Here is a 26968-nt window from a genome sequence, read left to right on the forward strand (position 1 = left end):
GCTCACACACTGCCTTGATACTGCTGCCCAGAACATAACTCATTTCGCACACCAATTTAAATAAAATTTGGGCAAATACTGCTGGGGATTATGGGCATTGTAGTCCAAAAGCAGCTGGCGGGGGGCCCTAAGTTGAGCAGGCCCGGTGTAAACTCTCCTGAGGAATGGAGGGGGAAACTGCATACTGAAATGTGTTGTTCTGTTGACGACTATACATGCATAGGAAGTCACACAATAAATATTTAGCACTAGCTGTAACCTATTCCATGGTCTCTATACTGCCATATTTTGTTGTGGGTCCATACCTGTGGTTCTTTAAAGTTACCCACTACGCATCCACATTCAGCAGCCTAATTGCCCCAGCACTGCTGTGTTAATGGACTCCCAGGACCCAGTCCCAGAATAAAAGGCCATGCAGAAGAGAAGCCAATCCACATTTTGCAGAGTCTTCAAATGGGAAAAGTTCCACAATTGTGAGCCAGCTGTTATGAATGCACACTTGCTAGCTGAACACGGTTCAGAGGACCAAGGGGCCTTGGGTGATGGTGATGAACCCAAGTAGTACTCCCTGTAACAGCGATTCCCAGATGCTGCCTACAACTCCCCTAACTCCCAGCCAAAGGCTGATGCAGCTGGAGTTGATGGGAGTTCTAGTCAACCATATCGGGGAATCCCTGCTGCAGGGAGCACAGCACCCAAGTCGTTTACGGCTTTATCGACCAGGTCACGAGAACCCAATTCTCCTCCCTCCGCAAGAAAACCATAGATACGCAGGGCCAGAGTGGCACCCAGATCTCCCTCACCCCAAGACAAGGACCTCCACTGTGAAACCCACACCAGCTCTCACCTAAATCGCCCAAATATACCAGACACCGGTGGCAGGCCAGCTGAGCCCACTCCATCTCCTTCTCCGATGCAGACACAGGTTTCTTGCAGCCTAGGGACGAAACAATCCGTCAGTGAGGCAACCGGGGCAGAGAGGCTGAGGAGCAGCACAATCGTCAGCGCTCCAGGCTGGATTCAATGGCCACGTGGACATTCTTAATTATTATTGAGAAGAGGGGTAGGCAATTTTGGGTCTCCAGTTGTTGCGGAACTGGAACTCCCCACCTCCAGCCACAACCACTGGTCCAATCCAGCAAGGCTCTTCTTATGCCATATGGTCCTACTCTGTGTGCACAGAGATCTTTATTATTTGCCGTTGCTATCAGCAAGCAATACAGATGCCGCCTTGCAAATCCTGCTCAACTTCAGCCCTCCTGCAGATGTTTGCCAGCAACTCCCATAATCCCTGGCTATGGGCCACTGTGGCTGGGGATTATGGGAGTTGTAGTTCAAAGACAGCTGGGGGGCCTAAGTTGAACAGACCTGGTCCAGGGACATGAGTGTTGCTCTGGGTTCAAGAGGTCCCAATTCATATTCTTGACAAGGTCTGCCCAAGAGAAGGTGGCACTCGGGTCCACAGATGATGTTGGACTGCCTCCCATCACCCCTCAGCCACTGGGGCTTGGGATTATGGGAGTCATAGTCCAAACACATCTGGGGACCCAAGTCGAAGAACCTCTGCCCTAGGGCAGGGTTTTTTAACCTTGGGCCCCCAGATGTTTTTGGGCTGTAACTCCCATCTTCCTCAGCCACAAAGGCCATATCTTGGGATGATGAGAGTTGGTAGTCCAACAACATCTGGGGGCCCAAGGTTAAGAAACCCTGCCCTAGGGAGAATCCATGGCTGAGCGCAAAATTTCTACAGGTCAAAGCTGGCCAGATTTAATCCTTCGCCTCTCCAGTGAAAAGATCAGGTTCCAGGGCTGGGAAAGGCCTCTACCTGAGTCTCCAGAAAACTGTAGGAGACAGTTTCATGTATTTGTATGTTCATCATTCATCCCTACAGGTGCTGCTACCCTCAAGGGCTGGGCTAGGGAGCTGGTGTTGTGGGAGCAAGCATGAATGGCCCCCTTTGCTAAGCAGGGTCTGCCCTGGTTTGCAACTGAGTGTGAGACTCCATGTGTGAGCCCTGGAAGATATTCCCCATACGGGAAGTGGCCACTCGGGGAAGAGCACCTGCATGCAGAAGGTTCATAGGGACATACGAAGCTGCCATACACCGAGTCAGACCACAGGTCCATCTAACTTCTCAGTTTTATCTACACAGACTGGCAGCAGCTTCTCTAAGGTTGCAGGCAGGAATCTCTCTCAGCCCTATCATTAAGATGCTGCCAGGGAGGGAACTTGGAACCTCAATACTCTTCCCAGAGCAGCTCCATCCCCTCAGGGGAATCTCTTCCAGTGCCCACACATGTAGTCTCCCATTCAAATGCAACCAGGGCAGACCCTGCTGAGCTAAGGGGGCAAGTCATGCTTGCTACTACAAGATCAGCTCTCCTCTCTTTTTCCAAGTTCCCTCCCTGGCAGCATCTCCCGATGGGGCTGAGAGAGACTCCTGCCTGCAACCTTGGAGAAGTTGCTGCCAGTCTGTGAAGACAAAACTGAGCTAGCTGGGCCAACAGTCTGACTCTGTATATGGCAGCTTCATTCCTATGAAAGGCCAGCATAGCTGCAGCAGCAGCACACCCTTCTTTCCACAAAGAGTTCCTTCTCAGGCCAGAAACGTGACCAAAAACTGCACACATGCCCTTCATGACAACCTAAGCAGTTAGGATAAGTTGTATTGAGCTCTGGCGCAAGCAGATACAAAAGCTGAATACTGAGGATTGTTGTCCGTCCAACCTCTGTACCAGCGACTGCTACAGGAACTATGATTGCAACAAAATCTCGGTGAGGATTCCTCAAAGAGGGACTCACCTCCCCACCCGACCACCATGCTCCCTTTGGACACCCCAACCCCCACAATGGTCCACTTGTCTCCCAACCCCTGAGTCCTCCATACAGCAGCTCAAAAGGGGAGACTAAAATACAAGTAATGAGTCAAACACGATACAATCTTGATGTGGCCCGAAAGATGTACTGAGGCACATCAGTTCCACAGAAATATCAACGTAATTCTCACAGCAGCGGCTGCCGAGGACACCAGCCTTTCCATGCATCATTCTAGGAAACAACCCACAAGGCAATGACAGCCAAAAGCAGAACATGCACCAGCAAATAGAAGAGGTGGAACTAGGCCACCCACAGACTCACAGGGGTCAAAGGACTCAGCAGGGGGAATTAGATCCCACTCACCACCCATCCTCAAGGCAGAATCACTCTCACACACAGGGGCAATCTGGACATCCTTCCCCTCAATATGATTCAGGGCGGCTTGTTGTAACAAGCTGGGGAGGGAGGCGTGAAAGAAGGCACAGCTGCCTCTGCTTCTGAGCTCCATTTGCTCCTCTTTCTCCCACCCCTGTGCACTGCCTGCAGACTGTTCATTCATCAGGTAGAGCCCTGTGCTTAATCACAGAGGTGGGAAACAAAACAAAAACTATGCCAACCACCGAGTTATAAAAACTAAACCAGATGATTTTAAACAAAAAATAGAAATCCCATCACTGAACAGTTGGGCCAGACCTTGTTTTTTCTATTTCAACAAAGTTAAAAGAACACTGTCAGTCATACCAACATTCAATACCCAAACAATGTATTCCTCACTTACAATGCAGATTTTTCATGAACTAGATCTAACCTGCAACATGGATAATATCTGCAGACACCTTTCGCCATGTGCACCTCATTCCTAAACCATTAAGCTAGAACGGTCATTCATCTATGCATTTCTGAACAAGGCATATATAAACCAAACATGCACGAGATATTACGGTAATTTAGCTGAATCAAGTAATTTTGCAGCAGCTAAAAAAACATCCCCCCTACTAAGTGAGCAAAGAGGCACCTTTTAAACATGGTGATTCTCTTGATTTGGCAGGGGGAGAGGAACTGGCCCTATCCACTCCCAGCCGTTGCTAGGGTCTTGTTGCTTTTTAGATTGTGAGCCCTTTAGGGACAGGGAGCCATTGTATTTATTTGTTTGACTGATTGTTTATATCTATGGAAACGGCTTTGGGAACTTCTCTCAAAAAGTGATAAATATTTGTTGTAATTGTATTATCAACCTGGTTAAAGAAAACCTCACAGATGTGTTGATTCTGGAGGGTGAATGCAAGCAGAGAGATGGTTCCCGGCTAGTCCAATCTTCCAAATAAGGCCCCCGGCGTGGCCTCCGACTCAGATCCTAGAGCAGGGGTGCACAACTTTAGCCCGCCAGCTCTCGCTGGCCTACAACTCCCACCTTTCCCAGGCACAGTGGCTGAAGGCTAGGGAGGATGGGAGTTGCAGTCCAACACCATCTGGGAACCAGAGTTGCCTGTAATAGGGATTACTAGATGGTGTTGACTACAACAGCTAGCATCCCCAGGCAAAGGCCATTGCAGCTGGGCATGCTGGGAGTTGTAGTCACCACCACCTAGAAGTTCCCTGTTACAGGGAACCTTGCTGGGGAGTAACGCTTGAGAACCCCTGCCTTAAGGGATATGGAGACAGGCAGTTTAGGGCTCAGCCAAAGCCAGGTATTCAGAGGTACAATCCTCCCCACGGATCACCCAAATCACAGTGTCCCCCAAAGAGAAGAGGCAGGAGCAGGCCAGTAGGTCGGGATTATTCAAGCAACCCTCACCTTCCTTTCTTAAAATGATTCAAAACGGACCCCAGCATGCCAGTACTGACCTATCAGGGGATCGGTCACGTGCGTCCAGTCGATGCAACACTGCAGTTCGAGCTGATAATGCGACTGGATGTAGAGGAGGAGATGCTGGTAGAACCCGATGCCGGCAATCAGGTGAGTCCGGTAGGCGCACTCCAGGGTGCTGCGACTGTGAATGTGCTGTGGAGTGGGGAGGGGAGAGGAGTTACGGCATGTCCCAGCGGCTTCCACCCCACCCCACCCCACCCCTCCCAGAGAAGATACATCCATTCAGAAGCACACTATTCTTGTTCTGGCCACCCCTTGCCGGAATTTCCAGCGCCTATGTTGCCGCCACCATCACTCAACCTCTGTTTATGCCACTACCGCTAAGGGCTTCCCAACTGCTGGCCAGTAGCCATTCGGAAGTTAAAGGACCGCAGCTCACCGGCGGACCACCTGCTTAGCACTCGCAAGGTCCCCAGTGCAATCCCTGGCAGCCCTGCTCACTGACGAAAGGGGCACCCTTCCAAAGTGGTGATTCTCTTTACTGAGCAGGGGAAAGAGCAACTGGCCCTCTCCAGCCCTGGCACAGCATCCCTCCAGGGGTTGTTGCTGGAGGATGTGGGCATGCGCAACAGACACTTCCGGCCCACGACGTACCGAGGTGGCAAGGAGGTACGCTGCTGTCCCAGGGGACGAATCTGAATAACAGCACTGGCAGAAGAAACTCTGTTTGCGGGGGGAGAGAGAGAGCATCCTCCCTGGTCTTAAAAAAAGGTATCCCCCCCACCTTCGAAACCAGCAGTCGCTGGCTGGGTGCACGCCATTAGCGAACAGTACACCTTCCTTTCCAGCAAGTACTCACTCCTCCAGAAACACCAAAAAATGCACCTTCCATTGGTTCAAATGCTCCCTACATTGTGAAAGGCAACAGATAAATGGCTCTTCCGTAGACCCGCATCTGCCCTGAACTGCTTCAAACTAAAAGTGGGCCATTCTCATTATTTTTTTAAGAACTATTTATTGTATCACACAAGCGTATACCAAAAAATCCAGCACTGATGGAATACCGAAAGCAGCTCCTCTCCCTCTCCCACACACAGGTCTAGCATGCAGGGAGAAGGCTTCTCCCTCACGTGCTAGGCTTCTGCATGCAGAGAACTGTTTTCTTTTTTAAGTCTGGTGTGAAGAAGCATTACATCATGAGACGCCCGCCCACCCTGCAGTCTGAAGCAGTCCAGAACAGAGGAAGGTTTGCCACCTTTGTGGGAACAAGGCCAGGGGTGAAAAGCAGGCCCGTAGCCAGCGGGTGGCACAGTGTACACGTGCCACACCAAAAACTTCTCTTTCCTCCCCAGCTTCACTGACTGTTCTCACTGAACATTTTATAACCTGCTTCCCCTGACTTCTGTAATCTCCCCCCCACCCACCCCTAAAAATCTGAGGCTGCCATAGTACAGATGTTCTCCCACTGGGGTCCCCAAATCAAAGGAATGAAGAACCTGCCTTTTTATTTGTCTTAATGAGCTGGATGACCTCATAGTAGACTTTCCTCCAGAGCAGTTCCTCTGCTTTTCTCCCATAATCCACTGGGTGCAAGAACATCAGCTTCACACAGAGTTCACGTAACCTGCGAGAGCAAATCGATGAAGGAGAGAAGAGGAATTAGTCCTCCGTATTGCTGACACAGCCAGGATAAGAACACACCCACAGGCTGAGGTTCTCGACCTCCGCAGCATCCTAAATAATTGGCAACAGGCCTTAGAGGTCCGAGGATGACGCGGCGGCAGTAAGTGAGTGAGAAGAGTGGGCGAAGGGAAGGAAAGGGTGTCCAACTGCCCAGGAAGTCTCTGAACAGGAGCACAAATAGGCTGCTTGCCCAGCCACCTGTGGCGTGCTCTCCTGAAGGAGACCTACTGAAAGGGATTGAAGTCCTTGGTGGTAGCCAGCGTGAATTGCCCCCTTTGCTAAGGCAGGGTCTGCCCTGGTTTGCACATGGATGGGAGACTCCATGTGCAAGCAATGGGCTTCTCAGGTGGTCTCCTGGCCAGACCTTCAAGCAAGGTCGTGGTATGTGCTTTTTCTAGACCATGCCCCAGGCGAAACACCCAATGGGAAATACAGGAAGGTCCAGGTTGCTTACTTGTTTCTCAGGCTGATGTTCTCTGGTTTGAATACTTCTTGATAAGCTGCCTTGTTTCCAAGAATGAGATCCAGTCTATGCACGGCTTCTACCACCGCCCTGCAAGACACACACAGAAATATGGAAGGCAGTAATGTTAGGACGACACTCTTTCAAGAGCAGCAGGGGGATTTGAGATTGCCTTGGCCTTCCTCAGCTCGGTGATTCACACAAGCAAGATTCTCAAAGGGCCACCCCAAGACGGGTATCTTGAGAGAAGCACCCATGTCTCCATGTGTAAGGAATTCCAGGGGTGCTATGTGCCTGCTCAATTATTTTGGGTCATTCACAGATCCCTGTTTACACACCTTATCCAAAATAAGAGCAAAACAGCAGCCTCATCCAGATGTTATAAAATCACCCCACTGTAGCCATGCACAGTGGGACCGGGGGGGGCACACCCCACCACATCAATTAGCAGCGCACCCCACCACTCACGCTTGCAGCGGGGCTTGTCTGCAGAGTGAGGAGCCCTAAGCATGACAATGGGAGCTTTGGGAGGCTGCATCAATCCAGACTCGAAATCACGGAAGCATCCACCATCACAGGTAGGGCTCTTCCCGCTTCAGACAAGCCCTGCTGTAGACGCAGCACAGGTGGGACTTCCTCCCCCTTCGCATAGCTGCGGTGTGATGTTATAACACCTGGATCAGGCTAACACGTGTCCCGCCATTTTAACCAGTGTTTGGCTGATGCAGCGACCTGTTATCCCCGAAAGCACATCCGGCAATGCAGCTGCAGGGAGGAAGCCAAGTCTATTCCCAGCCCCCAGGCCCCTCTACAGCCACCACTTCCTCACAGCTGTGCACGATCAGAAGCCTGAAATACTTTCGTGCCGCAACGAATGTCTTCATCTTCCAGGTGTTACAGGAGTCTTGGGCTTTACTACAAGAGTCCAGTACAATCACCCTTCTAGAATCCTCTGCCACAATTGTGTACCGGTCTCCTCCAAACAGAAAAATTAGTGAGGGGTGGGGGAAGGCACCTGCAAGGAATGTGTCGTGCTGCAGGCAACCACCAGTTGTGCAGTGCTTGGGTACAAGCACACCCAGGCCACCTTCTAGAAAGCCGAAAACCTACCGTTTGATTTAAGAGGGAAGGACACTCTACCTAGTTGACATTTCCAATACACTTGAAAGCAACGCTACTTTGAGAGTGTGAAGACCCCAATGAGGCATCACATGCCAAGCCGCATGGATGCAATCCAGAGGCAAACATTCTCTCGTGCCCACCTCTGGGCCATCCAAGGGAGTCCCGAACTTGCCTTGGCCCAGGGTTCAAAGGCCACCTGAGCCACAGACTTACCAGCCGACTTGGGCAACACCACTCTCAGAACATTTCTACCCTCTTTCTCTCAAATGAGTCGCCCAAGATATAGCAAAGTATTTATTTATCTACTGCTTTTAAGTCAAAAAGTTATCAAAAGCAGTTTACATAGAAAAGAGCAAAGAGAACATGGTTCCCTACCCCAAAGGAGCTCACAGTCAGAATTACTAGGGAGATGCCAGCAACTGGCATAGGAATAAAGGAAGCTGCCATATACTGAGACAGACCATTGGTCCATCTAGCTCTGTATTGTCTACACAGACTGGCAGCGGCTTCTCCAAGGTTGCAGGCAGGAATCTCTCTCAGCCCTATCTGGAGATGCTGCCAGGGAGGGAACTTGGAACCTTCTGCATTCAAGCAGGCAGATGCTCTTCCCAGAGCGGCCCCATCCCAAGGGGAATAGCTTCCAGTGCTCACACATGTAGTCTCCCATTCAAATGCAACCAGGGTGAACCCTACTTAGCAAAGGGGACAATTCATACTTGTTGTGCTAGGGCTGGATAGGGCCAGTTGCTCTCCCTGATCAACATAAAGAAAACTGACGCTTTGAAAGGTGCCTCTGAAAGGTGCCCAGCTAGCATCTCTATATAAGTCTCAAGGATGGAGCCCGAGAGGGTAGCTCAGCTCTGTCCACTTTTCTCATCCTCCACTATCTCCTCACATGCAGTGACCTATAAAACTGGAGTGGGGACACAATGCAGACCCTACCAACAGCCAACCAGCGTTCCCTCTAAGGCTCAGTTAATTTTAGATCCCGCTCAGGTTGAATCGGGAAGGCCCCACTCTGAATGCACATGTGCACACACTGCCTTGATACTTGCTGCCCAGAACAAAACTCATTCCACACAGAGATGGAAAAAAATTAGAGAGAACACTGCAGCCAACCAGCATGGAGAATAACAACAAAGAACTGTGTGGTCTTGAGCAAATCACTTGCAAATGACATAAATCAAGCTGTACAACTGGAATATAGGATTTTGCCTCTTACATGCCATTCCAAAGACTTGGGGTGAGGTGGCAGTGGAGAGAGAGAGAGAACACACACACACACACACACACACACACACACACACCAGAATTCCTGTCCTGGAAGGGTCTCTATTGGTCTTTGAACCCTGGGCCAAGTGAAATCCTTTTTGGAGTCCAAGCCTGTCCCTCCCCAAAACTCTCAGTGGGTGAGGAGAGTGGATTTACTGGACTGGGGATCTTCCTTTCTACCACAGTATGCAGGGGCTTGTTTCCTATGGAGTTGGGGAGCACAGGATAGCTTGAAGGGGTCCCCATATGTTAGACTACAGCTCCCATCATCGCCAGCCATAATGGCCAACTGTCATTACGGCTGGGGATGATGAGCATTGCAGTCCAGCACCACCTGGGGAACCCCCTTGAACATGGGCTGCCTGACCCATCCTATTCTGCTTAGGAAGACTGACGGGATGACAATGAACTCCAGGAAGAGATGGGGTGGGTCTTATAAGAGTTCCCTCCCTGGCAGCATCACAGGGCTGGGAGAGACTCCTGACTGCAACCGTGGAGAGCTGCTGTCAGTCAGTGTAGACAGTAGTAAGTGAGAAAGACCATGGATCTGACTCAGCAGAAGGAAACTTCCTACACCACATCCCAGGCCCACAGCCTCGGTTATATCTCCTCTTGCTTCCAGCCTCTAATATGTACGTATATCTGGGAAGAGTACAGAGGGAGGACTCTGAGACAGGAGACCCTTTTTCCTCCCTGAGGTTCCAGAGAACGCAGATAAAAGAGTATTTTACAAAACCTGGAGAGAGGAGAAAAAGATCTGACCCCTTGGGGGTCCCTGTACCATAGATCTCCAGTGTGTCTCTGAAAGAGATGCGACAAATAAAAGAACAGGCCACCATGGTACTAGAGATCTCCCCCCACCCCGACATAAACACACACACTGTGGCGGTGGTGGTGGTGGTGGGGAAGGAGAATGTGATGACCCCTTGATTGGGGAGATGCCTAATCCACACATTACTATTACGTACGTGTATTGTGGGAGTAGGGACAAGATGAAAGATGGAAAAGCAATCTGTTCTCCCACACCTATTTCCTCTGTGGGGCAATAGGGGTATTGACCTACAGAGTAGAGAACTTCTTGAGCATGAGAAGGGGGGGAGGTGTCCCATAAATCAAGGGCCCCCTTGAGCAGGGGGGGTTGCCCAATAAATCTCCAAGGTGTTGGGGGGGGACGACTAAAAGACAGGCTTTGAAGACCTCCTGCAGACAAGGGGAGAACTGGGTGCCCACCCCATAGACAGAGTGGGCTGGGCACTGGAGAAAAGCAGCCCCGTGACGCAGAACTTCCCTGCATTGGAGACCCCCCCCCACGTGGGGAAGGAGTGAAGTTTGTAGGGGGCACCCCACACATCTCCAGGATGTCTGAAGGGGGGGAGGAGGATAAACAGAAGAGCATCCCCAAGCACTGGATAGCTCCCCAGCCCCTGCACGTGGGAGGGAAGAGAACAGAGCGCCGCCTGCCTGCCCCACACATGCCCACGTGTGGGGTGAAATTAAGAGCAGCAGCAGCAGCAGCCCCCCACTGGCCTTGGAGAGAGCTCCCTCACCCCAGCCCCCGACATCGTGGGCGAGTTGCAGGGCAGTTGCCTTCGCCCCCACCCACCCCAGTGGGGGAGGGAGCAGAGGAAGGGGGAGTGGGGCCCGTCCCTTGTGTGGGGCGCCCCATAGGCCGGCAGAGGGGGGGGACGCTGCCCTCCTGGCCCCGCGCCCTCACCGGTAGAGCCTCTTGGTGTGGAGGGCCTTGGCCTCCGGCTCCCCGCCGCCGCCGCCGCCGCTCCCGCTGCCCTGGCTCATGGCGCCCGGCCCGGCCTCTCCTCTCGCGGCCTCCCGGCGACCCTCAGCCGCTCCAAGCTCGGCCCGGCCCGCGGCGCCGCTCCGGCTGCTGCTGCTTCTCCCGCCGGCCTCGCCTGGCCCTCAGGAGCCGCCGCCACCACCGTCCCTGCGCGGCCGCCATGGCGCTGCCGCCGCCGCCGCTGCTACTACGCCCGGCCCGGCCTGGCTCTCCCGGGCCTGCGGCTGCCCACTTCAGCCGAGTCGCGCGAGAGCTCGCCCCCAACGCTCGCGAGAGCAGGAGGAGGAGCCGCAGGAACAGCCGCAACGCCGCCGCGGCGCCCTCCCGCCGCGCGCTGAGTGTGACGTCAGCCCCAGGCTGCAGCTGCTGCTCTGCTGCTGCTGGCCTGGCAAGCGGAAGGGCGGCTCCGGCTTCGTCTCGCGATATTGCAGCGGCGGGACTGGAGGAGGGCAAGAGGGCGGTGTATTCGGCTTCACCAGGGGTGCCCCTGCGCTCGATTGACGTCGTCGTTGGGGGCGGGGTTGGAACTGGAGATGGGCGGGGCGACAAGGCACAGCTGCTTCTGAAGCATGGGACGAACAAAACTCAGCTTTAGGACAAGAGCTTGTTGTTTGTTTAATAGGACAAGATTTTTGTATTGAACCAACAAACTACCAAAGCATACAGTACCTTGCCAAAGCACAATTATATACAAAGTGGTTGTTTGTACATCAGATATCTACAAAGATTTACACACAAGGATTTGGAAACCCACAAGGTTATGAAGTATATGCCGGTAGTACTGTAACTCGGGGGTGGAGGATTACAAGGCACATCAGGTAATCGGGCGGGGGTTACGTCTGACGTCCATTTCCACAATTTGTCCCATGGCTGTTTAGAAGAGAGACTCTTGTCTTTTTGCACATAACTGTACAAACTTTTCCAGAAGAGATTTACTGTCTCATCCATGTGAACCTCTTGGTTGCGTCTTCCCTCCCCATTCCTATGCAGGAGCATTGCATAAATGACATACAGGTTTACTAACCTGATTATGAGGAGGGGAACGTTCCAATTCCCTAGTATGAGGGCTCCCGTTCCGTCCCGTTTCCTTGAAGGTTTCTTTCTGGGACCTCGAAAGGAGGTTCTATCGCTCAAACCTGAGGTTAGTTCTTCCCAAGTCTCTTTTTCCAAATCAGGCCACTCTAACAGCTTGCTTACTCCCTGCCACACTCTTTTAAGAAATGTGAATGGGTTTCCCTGAATGTTTTGTCTAGCTCACTAGCTTTCTGTTTGCAGGTGATTTTAGGGCACTCTTGCTGGTCCTCTGGGAGCCATGGCTTAGCCACATTAAGTGGTAGTACTTGCTGGTATAAACGCCACCTTGTTTCCCATAAATGGAAAGGGACTTTTTTCTCCTTAAAGAGAGCAATAGGGTGATCGGGTTACAAGAAGTACTGTGAAGTGCGGTGTTTGTAGCGTTTACGTTCTAAATCAGGTTTTAAAAAACCCACTTCTAGAATCTTTCCATAAATTGTTTTCCTTAGCTGCTTAACTGAGGAGGATCCTTTAAACAGATCCGGTTCAACCTTCCATTTTTTAAGTGTAAATAAAAAATCTCTCAAGTAGTCCAGAGCGGTGTACTACATACTTGTTCCTTCTCACAACAACCCTGTGAAGTAGGTTAGGCTGAGAGAGAAGTGATTGGTCCAGAGTCACCCAGCAAGTCTCATGGCTGAATGGGGATTTGAATTCGGGTCTCCTCCCCAGCCCTAGTCCAGCACTCTAGCCACTACACCACGCTGGCTCTGTGTGAAAAAGTACTTCCACTTGTCAGTCCTCAATTTCCCAGCCTTCACTTTCATGGGGTGACCCCTGGTTCTAGTGCTGTGAGAGAGGGAGAAAAAGTTATCTCTGTCCACCCTCTCCACTCTATGCATAATTTTATACACCTCGATCATGTCTCCCCTTAGTTGCCTTTTTTCCAAAGTAGAGAGATGCTGTAGCCAGATGTTGTAGCCTAGCCTCATAAGGAAGGTGCTCCAGGCCCCAGATCATTTTGGTTGCCCTCTTCCCAGTTCTACAATAGCCTTCTTAAAATACAGCGACCATTGGGGCATGGAATCAAAAGACAGGATTTACTCTCCTTGGGCAATCACATCCACACCTTTCAGTGGGAAGGAGGGTTTTTATTATTTTTGTCAACTCAGTAACCTGGGGGATGGGACCAGGCAAGCCACACCCCCAGCTCTTTAATGCCTGCCCCACCTGGGCAGGTTGAGCAGGTTTGAAAGTCCAAGGGAAAGAACGAAAGCCGAGGCTGGGAATTAAAGGGAAAAGCCACCACCAGGAACAGCCATCCCTGGACTGGATTGACGCCCCAGTGACCCGAGCGGGCTTGAATTCCTTTCCGAAGGTGAGTGAGAAAGTGGGGAGATCTGGGAATTGAGAGTCCTGCCTTATCTCACCAGGTAGAATCTGGATAAAGGTAAAGTTGTGCCTCGATGGGGAATGGGGGCAGTATTCTTTTCCTTGTGTACTTCCTTGTTAGCCGTGCGGATTTTGTTTCTGCTCTCCTCTCCACAGATCTGCCTGCTCCCTCTTTCAACACCCAGGTTGGTCCTTAATATTTTTCATGTGGCTTCTCTTTTCCGTCTCCTGCTCTCTGGGGAGACACACCACCATCCGGTTTCTGTAGGTTGGCCTGTGTGGGGTCACTGGCACTTCCCTATGGCTGGAAAAATGATCACAGGTTTGCCGAAATATCACCTGCTGGAGCTTTTACCTGGTTACTGTTTATGTTTTGTTTTTAAAAAGCAAAACAGTTTTTTTGACGGTGTTTAAGGGGGCAAGTAAAGATGTGGCTATTCTCCCAGGGACGATTACACACAGCAGAGACTTTTACACACATTTACTGTGAGTTTGAAATTGCCCCCCAAAACCGACGCAAAAGGTGGATTTTTTTTAACACTCTAATGCGGGACGAAAAACCCAAATTGTGTATGGAGTGCTCTCCAATCACCTGCAGGGACTTGGGGGTAATTCTGGCCATTATGTGAACACACCACCCTCATTCCGGAGAAGATCCAAACTCAAAGCTGGGTGTGAAAAAATGTTCTGGCTGGGTCTCTAGCATTTTACAGTCAGTTCTGTAAAATGGTCAGTTCCCCTCTGGTCAATTACTTCTCTTGAAACTGACATAGTCCACAAAAGCTCCTGCCACAGGGAGATCTTTTTCTTCGGCTCTGAAGGAAGACCCACTACAACACCCGAGGGGGCTCCTTCCCAGATTCATGTTGCTAGGATTGCGGGGACACTGTGGGGTTTGCTTTCCAGTGAACGTGTGTGGAATTACTATGCTGTAACAGCAGGCACCCTGCTGGAATGTGCAACTTCTGAGATGAATTAATGAGATATCCCTGCCTTTGCAGTTCAAATATTGTGTCTTCCATCAGGTGTTTCTTTGTATTGGCTTGACACTGATATCCTGCTCTTCCTCCAAGGAGCCCAGTATATAGTGATGTTTACCCTCACAACCACCCAGTGAAGTAGGTTAGGCTGAGAGAGAAGTGACTGGCCCAGAGTCACCCAAAGAGTTTCATGGCTGAATGGGGATTTGAACCCGAGTCTGAGGAACACAGGAAGCTGCCTTCTGCTGAGTCAGACCCTTGGTCCATCTAGCTCAGTATTGTCAACCCAGACTGGCAGCGGCTTCTCCAAGGTTGCAGGCAGGAGTCTCTCTCAGCCCTATTTTGGAGATGCTGCCAGGGAGGGAACTTGGGACCTGCAAGCAGGTAGATGCTCTTCCCAGAGCAGCCCCATCCCAGAGGAATATCTCTCAGTGCTCACACAGGCAGTCTCCCATTCAAATGCAAACTAGGGCAGATCCTGATAAGCAAAGCAGGGCATTCATGCCTGCTACCACGAGACCAGCTCTCCTCTCTCAAACTATTGCTTCCTCCCCCTCCCACCTTGCTGTTTCCCTGGTGCACGAAATAAAAATTTAAAATGTGTATTAGTATTGGTGGTATTATGAAAATGATTATGACTATTAATACTGACATGCTTGTGATTATTAATATTGTATTATGAATGTGATTATTAATATTGTATTATGAATGTGATTATTAATATTGATGATCATATCAATATATTAGTGTTAATAATAGTATTACTGACATGGTTGTTAATGCTAATAATTGTATTTATATTATTGAGGTTAATAATTGTAATTATTAGCATGATGGTTGATACGTACATGTATATACGAATTCACCAAGAAAAAAAGTGCTCAAAGCGGCTTGGCATGGGAAAAAGAAGAAGAAAGGGGTTTCCTGTCCCAAAGTGGCTCGTAGTCTCAAATAATCTCTAAGTATGTGAAGCACTTTGGACGTTCACACAAGGAAGCAGAGCACTCTTAGGGTCAGTTCCAGGATTCCAGTCCTCCTCTTAAAAGTGTCCACATGATCAAGCAGCCGAGAGGTGTGACTCTCCACAGAGAAATGCCTCCCCGTCAGCAAATCCAACTTTCTGAGCTTCACCAGGGATCCGCAGTCTTCCCATGTGGCTGCTGGTTATTCCAGACCAACAGTTTCCTGATTTAGAGCAACCTCCGTGCCTGGGCCGTCTGCCCTTTCCTCCTCCTCTTCTTCACATGCCCAGTTTCCCTCTTTCTCCTGCCCCATGGCTGTGCCTTTCCCTCTCCAGTGGCCTCCCCGTTGCCACCCTCCAGGATGGTTTTCCTTCCCTGCAATGGGCTTCTGAGCATGTGCAGAGCGCCCCACCCTCTCTTCCCCAGCTAGGATTGCGGTCTTGTTTGCTCCCCAAGATTTCTGGCCCTTCAAGTGGAGTGCCTCAGAGCATATACAGAATGCTTTGCTCTAAAGCTAGACTTTAAAAAAACAACAACAACCCAACAACTTATGGCCAAATGCCTCTGATCACGGGCAAAGCGCCTCTTCTTTGTGAAGCGAATGCTCCCTTGCCTACCTGGAGACTGTCTGGGCTTGCCCTAGAAGCCGGCGCCCTGGATTTTGGCCCTTGGCATGCCTGGCTCTGATGTGATAACTCCTACTTGCTGTGGCTACTGTGTGGGCCAGGAGGCAGGCTAGAACAAGAGAAGGAGAAGTCAGCCGCTGGCGGCCTCTGCTGCCAGGTTCCCGGGGCCTGCTCTCCTTCCATTGGCCCATGGTGGGGGGGGGGTGCATGTGCACCCTCCTTCCATTGGCCAGGAGCTCAGGCAATGGAAAGAGGATGGTGGCTGGCGGAGGCATCGGTCAGGTGGAGGCTCCTCCCAGATGCTTGGTGGCTCCAGGATACAGGGCACAGTGGCTTCTTAGAACCCACCTGCCCAATTATAGCACCACCCCTGCATTGCATAGCTATGGCTGTGGAAACCAGTCGGCCGGCTATACTTCCTCAAGTATAGACCTCTTGTTCCCCACACTATTCGAGTGACAGTCATCCTTCAGCCAACCACAGTCTTATGAACGGCAAATGGGAAATTGCATTCGGTATCCGTGGTTGGCGAGGGTATTTAGGGTTTCAGAGGGGGGTTAGCCATTTTGGTGGGGTTCAGAGCAGTGTCCCCTCTCACAGGCACTCCCAGATGTTGTGGACGACAACTCCCAGAATCCCCCACCTGCAGTGGCTTTGGCTTGGGGGTTCTGGGAGTTGTCGTCCACGACAGCTGGGAATCCCTGGGGAATGCGGATTCAGAGGTTCAATTTGCTCATTCCTGTTGCTGACCCTTACCCACTGCTCGCGATTAAAAGTAGCTTTGAGTGATTTGGGGGGAGGGTTCAAAACATTTCCGGAGATTCTATCTGCTCGTTCCTCTGGGTGACTCTTGGCGATATTAAGGGATTTGGTGGGATTTTTGCCTATTTGGGGGTGGGGGAAGGATTCTCCCTTTATTTTTTGGTCTTTTCATGCTCTCAGTTCCCCTAACCCTGTTTCCCATTCCTTTCAATGGCCTGCAAACCGAGAATTTGCCAACCGTGGGGTTTTGCTGGAATGGAACCCTCGCAATTGGCAAAGGATAACTGTACACTCGTATCAAATTACAGCCAGCCCTGGCCAACTGCTAGGGTTCCGTTCTGGCAAGACCTCACCATTGGCAAATTCACAGTTGGTGAATTTGGAGGCATTGAAGTCTATGGGAAACAGAGGGTTAGGGGAACCATGACTGCAAAAAGACCTATAAATAAAGGAAAAAATACCCCCCAAATGGGGGGGGGGAAATCCCTTGGACTTCTCAAGGGAGCTGGATCTTCACATCATGTGTCCGAAGTATGATAGTTTGAGCCTGGTCATTTGTGCCTCGAGTGGAAATCCTGGATGGATTTGTTCCATGATCCATTGGTTTGTTCTCCTGGCTGTCCAGGGTCTCCTCAAAAGTCTTCTCCAGCACCCAAGTTCAAAAGCGTCAATGCTTTTTCTCTCTGGCTTCCTCAAAGTCCACCTTTCGCATCCATAGAGCATCATGGGTGGGAACCATGGTCCGAACGATTCTAATCTTTGTAGGTAATGACACGTCACGGCATCTAAATATCCTTCCCAAGGTCTTCATTTCTACCCTACCAAGTGCTAGTCTGTGGCGTATTTCTTCACTGCTGGATCCTTGACTGTCGACCGTTGGTCCTAAAAGGCAGAAGCTCTCCACCACTTCAATGTCTTCATTGTCAATTCTGAGGCTGGTTGCTGTACCCGTTGTCATCAGTTTTTTCTTCTTTACATTAAGTCGTAGTCCCATTTTTTCACTGTGCTCCTTGACTTTCATTACTAGAGCTTGCAGATCATCCGCATTCTCAGCTATCAGAGTGGTGTCATCAGCGTAGTGCAGGTTATTGATGTTTCTTCCTCCAACTTTAAATAGGAGGTAACCAGATATTGAGCAGAGCGGCCCCTTTTAAAGTGGAGATTCTCTTCTATTTAGCAAGGGGAGAGCAATTGGCCCTATCCACCCCCAGCACAGCATCTCTCCAGTGGCTATTTTTGTTGCGTGTCTTATTTTTCTTTTTCTTCTCAGATTGTGAGCCCCTTTGGGACAAGGAGCGACCTTATTTATTTCTTATTTTTCTATAAGAAAAAACAACAACAGGCAATTCTTGTTTTGTTTTTTAACTCACCAGACATCATACAAGGAGAGTTGGTCTTGGGGTAGCAAGCATGACTTGTCCCCTTAGCTAAGCAGGGTCTACCCTAGTTGCATATGAATGGGAGACTAGAAGTGTGAGCACAGGAAAAGATTCCCCCACTTAGGGGATGGAGCCACTTTGGGAAGAGCAGAAGGTTCCCAGTTCCCTCCCTGGCAGCAACTCCAAGATAGGGCTGAGAGAGACTCCTGCTTGCAACCTTGGAGAAGCTGCTACCGGTCTGTGTAGACAATCCTGAGCTAGCTGGACCAAGGGTCTGACTCAGTAGAAGGCAGCTTCTTATGTTCCTACCTAATACTTTTTTTTTTTAAGTACACCATCATTAAAAGAAGAAAAACAAACCCAAAGCTGTGACTACAAAACATTATAGAAATAACACTCTACAACGTCGAATTCATTCTTAAACAAATACATCATTCCAAACTTGGATGAATTGGGTTGTCCCCTCCTTACCGTAATTGTTATAATTAAAAAATAATAATAGATCCTGCCAAATCATAATATAAGATTGAGATGGAATTGTACCTTTTTGTATATTTAAGGAATAAGTCATTTTCGGCTGTTGCAATATACCAGAGTGTGTTATACCCTATGATGAATCTAGCTGCTATCAACATAAAGGACAGCAAATCTTTAGATTTTAGTATGTCATATTTACATACAACATATTTACAAATGTACATATTTAGTATGTAAAGTAAAATCTTTAGATGTTAGGATTTCAGTTTTCTCCTGAAAAAAATACCTAACAATGCCAAGAAGGGATCTGGTCAAATCTGCTGGTCAGTGATTTTCACCATCTTTATAAAAACCAATTCCCAGAAATTCCTAACTCTTGGACAAGTCCACCATAGGTTGTAGTAAGTCACTCTCTCCTTAAAATCATTGTTCTATGCAATATGTACTGATCTCATCAGAAGAGAGGCGAGCTCAGCTGGTCTTGTGGTGTCCCCTTAGCTAAGCAGGGTCCACCCTGGTTGCATATGAATGGGAGACTAGAAGTGTGAGCACTGTAAGATCTTCCCCTCAGGGGATGGAGCCGCTCTGGGAAGAGCAGAAGGTTCCAAGTTCCCTCCCTGGCAGCATCTCCAAGATAGGGCGGTGAGAGATTCCTGCCTGCAACCTGGGAGAAGCCGCTGCCAGTCTGTGTAGACAAAACTGAGCTAGATGGGCCTATGGTCTGACTCAGTATATCCTTTGTTCCTATGAGTCATATACCATCTATGGACTATTTTCATATAATTTCCCTTAATTTCAGTGGAGACTGGAGATAGGCAATTCCTGTTTGTAACCCATGTGCTGATACACTAACCAAAATTCACAAAACATGGTTGGGGGTCCTACATAAGACCTGCCCTGTGAAAGGAAGAAGAAAGAAGGCATCATGGCTTCTAATTAGAAGAACTACTTTTTCCTGACTTTGCAGTCTTTTGCAATAGGTGAGGACACGCAGTATTCTGGTTGGACCAGATTCTGGTTTCTGGCAAGGAGGCAACTTGTCGATTCATCCATGAGCAACCACTGCTGTGCCACACTCTTCATTGGGGTTTAGGAGTGGGGAAATCCACTTGGAACCTGCCATTGAGGTTGGCCTTTTTGGTGGTGGCACCCTGTCTCTGGAATAGCCTCCCTAGTGAGGTTCACCTGGCTTCATCACTTTGCTCTTTTAGACACCATGTAAAGGTCTTTTTGTTCCCTTGGGCCTTTAAAATAGAAAATTTTGATTTTCAAATTTGATGTTTGAACTGGTTTTAGAAGAGTTTTAAAATTGTTTTGTATTTTGTATTCCCTCCCACCCTACCCTTATTTTGGTGTTATGATTTGATGTGTTATTTGTTTTTTATTTCATGTGTTAAAGCTGCGTTGTCAGCCACCTAGAGAACAATGTGTTATGGGGCTGCTAAAAACCAAGGTTTATTATGATCTCGCTATATATAATTCTCTAAGACGTACCCGCGGCTAATCCCATGCGTAGCAGCTCTCACGAGAGTTTGCGAGCGAAGGGAGGGGGAGAGGAAAGCAACGGAAGGGAGACAGTGAAAGCGGTGGCAAGGGGGGAGAGAAAGTGGTGGTAGCCGGTGGCAGGGAGATAGCGGCGGGTGCTTGGGAAAAGTGGCTGTCCAGGCGGCCGGCCAGAGAGAGAGAATATTGTAGGAGGGACGAGGAGCGGGGAGGGCTGAGGGGCCAAGAATGTGGGAAGGGTGTCGAGAACGAGGGAGAACTAGGGGCACAGATCCTCTGCGCCCGGGCCAGCTAGTTGTTATTATTTCTCTTGCAAAGATTAACTTGGGCTCCTAGCCTCCTCTGTTGACTCTTTCGTGAACCAATAAGTAGAGTCAAGGTTGGAAATCCTGGACCCTTGCCAGAGTCGATATCTGCTTGTCTGACTGTGCCAACTCTCCACTTCTTTCTAGAGCAAAGACCGTGGCTGAAGAAATTAGATGAGCCTGTTTTTGTGGAAGTTTACCTCCTTTCCCAGAATCTCTTGTCTTCTTGGATACAAAAAGTTGTGAGGATAAGAAGAGATTTCAGGCACGGACGGCCAAGCTGGCACAGCCCTGAGAGGGTTGGAGCCCCAAGATGGCCACCGTTGTGCCTGTTGACGCTTCTGAGGAGGTGGTCATGTTGGTTCTGGGAAAGGACCTGCCCAGGAATGCTGGGACCCATAACTACACCCAAGAGCCCACCTCTGAGGACTCTGAGGCCACCCTGCCATGGAGTCAAGACCGCCACGGTTCAATCGGTGAGACGGTGATGATGTTGGAGGCGTCCGAGACGGACACGAGGCCTAGTCCTGAAGGAAGCAGGGGAGAGGCCAACGTAGGTCCTTCTGTGGATGACGAGGCCTTCCGTGAATCCCCCACCACAACCAAGGAGGAGAAAGAGGACGGCAACGAGATGCCGGAAGCAGCGGCCCACGTCTTTGTCCCCATCAGCCCCTGCTGCATCGAGCGCAGCCCGACGGGGGACGAGAAGAAGAGGAAGCTGCAGGAATACGAGGAGGAGATTGTGCGCTGCGAGAAGGAGAAGGACGAGCTGGAGAAGCAGAGCTTCGTCAACCACTACTACTCGGCCCACTTTGACGACCTGCCCAGCCACGACGGGGAGCGGGGCAAGTCGCTGGCGGAGAGGTTCGGCTGCCTGCTCTGCCGCAACTGCAACTCCGCCAACCTCAAGGCGGTGGCCTCCATGGTCGGAGCCATGATCATTTTCCCGTGCCTGGTGTACGGCGCGTATGTCTTCCTGCCCTTTGACGCGCCCCTGATGCCGACCATGAGCACTCGCTTGGTCTACACCCTCCGCTGCGGCGTCTTTGCCACTTTCCCGATCATTCTAGGTGAGTGGCAGGCGGGGGGCGCAGGTTGTTTCCTGAGCGAGAGAAGGACGTCGTGAAAACAGGAGCATTTCTCGGCTCGCGTCAGGCCAATGGGCCATCAAGTTTGACATCCTGTCTGCCAGCCCTTGGGAGGCTCGCAAAGCAGGGCATGATGGGAAAATCCCAGGGTCCTAAAAACACAGTCACAAAGGAAACTGCCATATATACGGAGTCAGACCCTTGGTCCATCTAGCTCAGTATTGACTGAACAGACTGGCGGTGGCTTCTCCAAGGTTGCAGGCAGGAATCTCAGTCTCGGCCCTATCTTGGAGATGCCAGAGAGGGAACCTGAAACTTTCTGCTCTTCCCAGGCTCCATCCCCTGAGGGTGGGGGGGGGGATATCTTCCAGTGCTCACACTTCTAGTCTCCCTTTCATATGCAACCAGGGCAGACCCTGCTTAGCTAAGGGGACAAGTCCTGCTTGCTGCCACCAGACCAGCTCTCCTCTCTCTTGACATTCAGCGGTGCTCTCTTTCTCTCGGCTTTCCCGCCAGGTATGGTGGTGTACGGCGTGTCCCGCCTCTGCTTCTCCTCCGTGCAACCCTTTGCGGAGCAGCGTCGGGAAGTGGAGATCCACCGGCGTTTCATCTCTCAGTCGGTCCGCCTCTTCATCCTCTACTTCTTCAACATCGCCGTCCTCTCCACTTACCTGCCCCAGGAAGCCCTCAAGCTCATCCCTCTGCTCACCGCACTTTTTGCCATTTCACGGTAAGAGATGCCAGCCCTGCTGGTTTTATGTATTAATCTCACCCCTGTCTACCCAGGCCTTTTTAGATTCTGATTTTCGGATCTGATTGGATTGGAGTTTTAACTACTTTTGAAATGAGTTTTTAAGTGGCTTTGTATCGTATTTTGCATTTTCTTTTCTTCCTTTTTATCTGTTGTGATTTAATGTGTCCTGTGTTTTTGTTGTATGTTTTAATTCTGTGTTGTGAGCTGCCCTGATGATGATGATGATGATGATGATGATGATGATGATGATGATAAATTAAGTGGAGTATTTAGTCCCATGGAGTATCTTTATATTCTATCTGATATTTTAATTGTGTAATTTTTGTAGTCTTGTTTTACCTTAGATTGTTTTAATTAAAGGTAGTATATACATTTAACAATAAATTTAAAAAATATCGTCATCGTCGTCGTCATCATCATCATCATCATCATCTAATATTTATCTATTTATTTATCGTATTTATATACTGCCCCATATAAAAACCTCTGGGCAATTTACAATTAAAGCCTAACCATGAAAAGCTCCAGTCATATAAAACCACATAAATAACCATCAATAAAACTTTAACACATTATGAACAGAGAGCCTGATAAAACGAATGCCTTTTCAGGAGTCATTTAAAAACAGCCAGAGGTGGAGAGGTTCTGATTTCATTTGGGAGCATGCTCCAGAACCCCTGGGGCCACCTTAAAGAAGGCCCCATTTGGGGGTCACCACCAAGCAAGCTGGTGGTAATCGTAATGGACCTCTTCCTCCAGTGGCTGTTGCTGGTGTCTATCTTAAGTTTATTTTTAGATTGTGAGCCCTTTGGGGACAGGGAGCCATCTTGTTTATTTATTATTTCTCTATGTAAACCGCTTTGGAAACTTTTGCTGGAAAGTGACATAGTATATAAATATTTGTTGTTGTTTGTTTAGGAACATAGGAAACCGCCTTCTACTGAGTCAGACGCTTGGTCCATCTAGCTCAGTATTGTCAGGGGTTCTCAACGTTGGGTCCCCAGATGTTATTGGACTTCAACTCCCATATTCCCCAACCAAAGGCCACTGGGGCTGGGGATTATGGGAGTTGAAGTCCAATAACATCTGGGGACTCAATGTTGAGAATCCCTGGTCTACAGCAGCCCTGCCCAACATCTTCAGCCCTCCTGCAGATGTTGGCCTACAGCTGCCATAATCCCTGGCTTTTGGCCACTGTGGCTGGGGACTGTGGGAGTCGTAGTCCAGAAACAGCTGGGGATGGGGACTAAGTTGAGCAGGCCTGGTCTACCCAGACAGGCAGCGGCTTCTCCAAGGTTGCAAGCAGGAGTCTCTCTCAGCCTGATCTTGGAGATGCTGCCAGGGAGGGAACGTGGAACCTAGATGCTCTTCCCAGAGCGGCTCCATCCCCTAAGGTGGACTCTCTTACAGAGTTTTCATGTAGTCTCCCATTCAAATGCAAAACAGGATGGACCCTGCTTAGCAAAGGGGACCATTCATGCCTGCTACCCACAAAACCAGATCTCCTCCTCCTCCCCTTTCCAAAGGGAAGAAGGCTTAAGAGATGCTGGGGGAGATAGGCCTTGGGCCCGATCCAACGGGGATGTTTTCAAGGAAGGGACAGAGCCATCTGGCATGGCCATGTTTTGACCCGCTTTCCCTCACTGCTCTGCTTTCCTCCTCCAGCCTTCTCTACTGGTTGGCGTTCGCCATGGGACGCTCTTTCCGGGGTTTTGGCTTTGGGCTGACGTTTCTGCCCCTCGTCACCATGCTCCTATTCAACCTCTACAGCATGTTCATCATGGACCCAGAGAACATGTTCATCACGGCAGGTGGCACCGAGGAGGATCCCTTGGAGAAGGGGCGTCAGATGGATGCCTCCAAGCCTAGAATTTGGGGTTGAAGAACAGGCTGAGCGCTGGCCCAAAGGGGAAACAGCTAACATCTTTGTTGGCTGGCAGTTGTGTTGCCTTCAGATGACTGACTGACAGGGGTGTCAAGTGGCATGCAGTTCCCCTGGACCCAGAGCCCTGAAATTTGGCACGCTCACAGACTAGGACACCCCAGGCACCGGAAAGTTCCGAACACACTGCTGTTATCCCTCAGAATGGGAGGCCATGTTAGGAGGCCATGCTGTAGCCCAAAGTAGTCTGGCTACTGCACACTAGCCCCAAAGTTGGAATCTGAAACACAGGGAGACGGGAACTTCTCCCAGCCACCTGTTGGGAAAGGTGGCAGAGAAGAACATTCGCAGGTCTCTTCCGAGAAACTGGAGTTGATGTGGTGAAGCAGCATACCTCTGAATGTTCGCAGCTTTTCCAGGCCACCCGAAATCTGGTAGCCACGTGACTCGATACACCAGATCAGGGGGCATTTTTAAAGGAGCTGTCAGGATTGGGGGGATGAAGTTGTCCGGGGGTCAGCAAAAAGCAGCCCAAGCTGGACATGGGGGTAGAGCATTGGGTGGTGGGATTCCCTGGATTTAGAGCTGGATTTAGAGGAGGGGGCACTCTCGGTGGAACAGCTGGGGAGGGGAGGGGAGCCAGAAGGCCTGGCTCCTTCTTATAGCTGCATCCGCTCCAACCCTCATTGCAGTTCCACTCGAACTCAAGCCAAGCGGTAAATTTGTGGAAATCACAAGCTTTTTGACGCAGGAGTCTTTCCCGGCCCACCTGGAGGTGCTGCCAGGGAGGGAACCTGGGACCACCTTCATGCAAAGCGGTTGCTCAGCCACTCCAGATGGGCATGTGAAGCTGCTACCTACTGAGTCTGACGCTTGGCCCGTCTAGCTCTGGACTGCCGACACTGACCGGCAGCAGCTCTCTCCAAGGTTCCAGGCAGGGGTCTTTCCCGACCCCTGCCTGGAAATGCTGCCAGAGAGTGCCCCTAGCACCCTCCCTGAAGTGCTAGTTTTCTGGTGCAGGGGGTTATACTTTTTATTTTATTTTAAGGTAGGCACTTTCAACCCCGCAACCCTCTTCCCTGCAGCCTGAAAATGATCAAGGTGTCCTTGGCGGGTGGGGGGGGGGCACAAGTTGAGCCTGAGGCAGCCGTTAAAAAGAGAGGGCAGGGGATCAGAGAGAGTCTCGGCTTCATGAACAGAGAGACGGAGTCCGGATCTTACTGTGAATGGCGACGAATAAAGACGGATTGTCTTCCAATCGCAAGAAGTTAGCGGTTCCACTCTGTCCGGCACTGGTGGTCAGACCTGCCTCGGTATCCGAGGGCGCCCTGCATTTTAAGGGAGAGATTGATCAACTGGACGGGGTTCAAGAGAGGGGCGCCTAGTTGGGGAGGGGTCTGGAACGCAAGTACTCTGTGGGAGGAGCTGGGGGTGTTTAGCCTGGAGAAGAGACAACTCACGGGCAATGAGAACCCTCTTCAAAGTCTACCTGGAGGGCTGTTACGGAGAAGGAGGAGGGGACGCCCTCTTGCTCCTGAGGATAGGGTTAGAAGAACGGATGGCCCCTAGGAAGCTGCCATATACTGAGTCAGAGCTGTTCCTCCGGGTTAGGGACTCGGCTTTCCAGGAGGCGTGCAGGAGCTCTGAGAAACCACCAATCCCCGTGCATTTGCACCGATATCAAAGGCAGATCTTCTTTTTAAAGTGCTCCGAGCGCGCTTCCCACACCAGTAATGTGTTTGCTTGCATGGGGGTGGCCGTGGGGCGTGGCTGTCATGGTGGGCCGTGGCAGATTGAAGGAGAAGCAAAGTAGGCACTTGAACCACACCGTCTGTGGCAGCATGAATTTTCTAAGGCCAAAGTTCTTAGGTGCAGTTGGGCCAGGGGCTGTCCCTCGCTGGAAGGCTTCAAGTGGACCACATCCGCCTGTGGGCCTGTATCCCAGGGAATGGTGGTGAAAAGGGCTGTCCACTGCGAAGGACAACTCATCCTTTATTTATTTACTTATTGGATTTCTATACCGCCCTTCCAAAAAGGGCTCAGGGCGCTTTACACAGAGCAATCATAAATCAATCAGATGGCTCCCTGTCCCCAAAGGGCTGACAATCGAAAAGAAACACAAGGCAGACACCAGCAACCGTCACTGGAGGGATGTTGTGCTGGGGACGGAGAGGGCCAGTTGCTCTCCCCCTGCTCCATAAAGAGAATCACCGCGTTAAAAGGTGCCTCTTTGCCCAGTTAGGAGGGTTAGCAGGGGAAGATCATGACTGTCTTCTCTTGCTTCTCTCCAACCCAGACAGCTGAGAAAGCCTGCAGCCTGCCGGCACCAACACTTGGCCAGTTAACACCCCTGTTAACTGCACAAAGAGGCACCTTTCAAAGTGGTGATTCTCTTACATTTAGCCGGGGGAGAGCAACTGGCCCTATCCAGCCCCAGCACAGCATCCCTCCCGTGGCTGCTGTTGGTGTCAGCTTTATATTTCTTTTTAGATTGTGAGCCTTTGGGGACTGAGAATCGTCTTGTTTATTTATTATATATATTTCTATGTAAACTGTTTTGCAAACTTTTTTTTTTTTTAAAGTGGTATACAAATATAATAACAATCGGGCAAAAAGCCACAGACGAAGACAAAGCACCTTGAAGAAGCCAGGGGTGGTAAGGCCATGGGGAGCTCCTCTGAGCAAAGAGAAGCGACTATATGGGGATTACTCTGGAGCAGAGATGCAGCTGAGGCTCATCTTTCCAGCTTTGGAAATCGAAGCTTCATTCCAGTGTCAAGGAGCCACCCCCAAAAAGGCCCCGACACCCATCTTAACTTGCCTCAACGGCAAGGTGCAAAGCTCGCAAGGTTCAGATCGGCCCCAAATCTGACACTTGCCCTAAA

General features: G+C 50.3%; 2 protein-coding genes across 2 annotated transcripts in view; one reads left to right on the plus strand and one right to left on the minus strand.

The window, feature by feature from the left end:
* Positions 1-11206, minus strand: part of SMG5 (SMG5 nonsense mediated mRNA decay factor) — a 32763-nt gene extending 21557 nt beyond the window's left edge. Inside the window, exons 1-5 of the mRNA XM_053278245.1 lie at positions 10882-11206; positions 6765-6863; positions 6128-6251; positions 4663-4819; positions 848-937 (exon numbers count right to left, since the gene is read on the minus strand). Coding sequence (XP_053134220.1) covers positions 848-937; positions 4663-4819; positions 6128-6251; positions 6765-6863; positions 10882-10961 — 550 coding nt within the window. The 5' untranslated portion in view covers positions 10962-11206. The remainder of the gene's footprint in view (positions 1-847; positions 938-4662; positions 4820-6127; positions 6252-6764; positions 6864-10881) is intronic.
* A 2008-nt stretch (positions 11207-13214) lies between these two features.
* Positions 13215-25341, plus strand: TMEM79 (transmembrane protein 79). The gene is made up of 4 exons (XM_053278323.1): positions 13215-13351; positions 20507-21429; positions 21964-22177; positions 23867-25341. The coding sequence occupies exons 2-4, from the start codon at positions 20673-20675 to the stop codon at positions 24081-24083; spliced, it is 1188 nt and encodes a 395-aa protein (XP_053134298.1). The 5' UTR covers positions 13215-13351; positions 20507-20672; the 3' UTR covers positions 24084-25341.
* Positions 25342-26968: the final 1627 nt, after the last annotated feature.

Source organism: Hemicordylus capensis, chromosome 14 (assembly GCF_027244095.1).
Source record: "Hemicordylus capensis ecotype Gifberg chromosome 14, rHemCap1.1.pri, whole genome shotgun sequence".
NCBI lineage: Eukaryota > Metazoa > Chordata > Lepidosauria > Squamata > Cordylidae > Hemicordylus > Hemicordylus capensis.

Bases quoted from the DNA above. Each gene is read 5' to 3' on its own strand.
- TMEM79 (XM_053278323.1), top strand. From the start codon at position 20,673: ATGGCCACCGTTGTGCCTGTTGACGCTTCTGAGGAGGTGGTCATGTTG. The intron at 21,430-21,963 runs GTGAGTGGCAGG...CTTTCCCGCCAG, and splicing joins CACTTTCCCGATCATTCTAG to GTATGGTGGTGTACGGCGTG. The intron at 22,178-23,866 runs GTAAGAGATGCC...TTCCTCCTCCAG, and splicing joins GCACTTTTTGCCATTTCACG to CCTTCTCTACTGGTTGGCGT.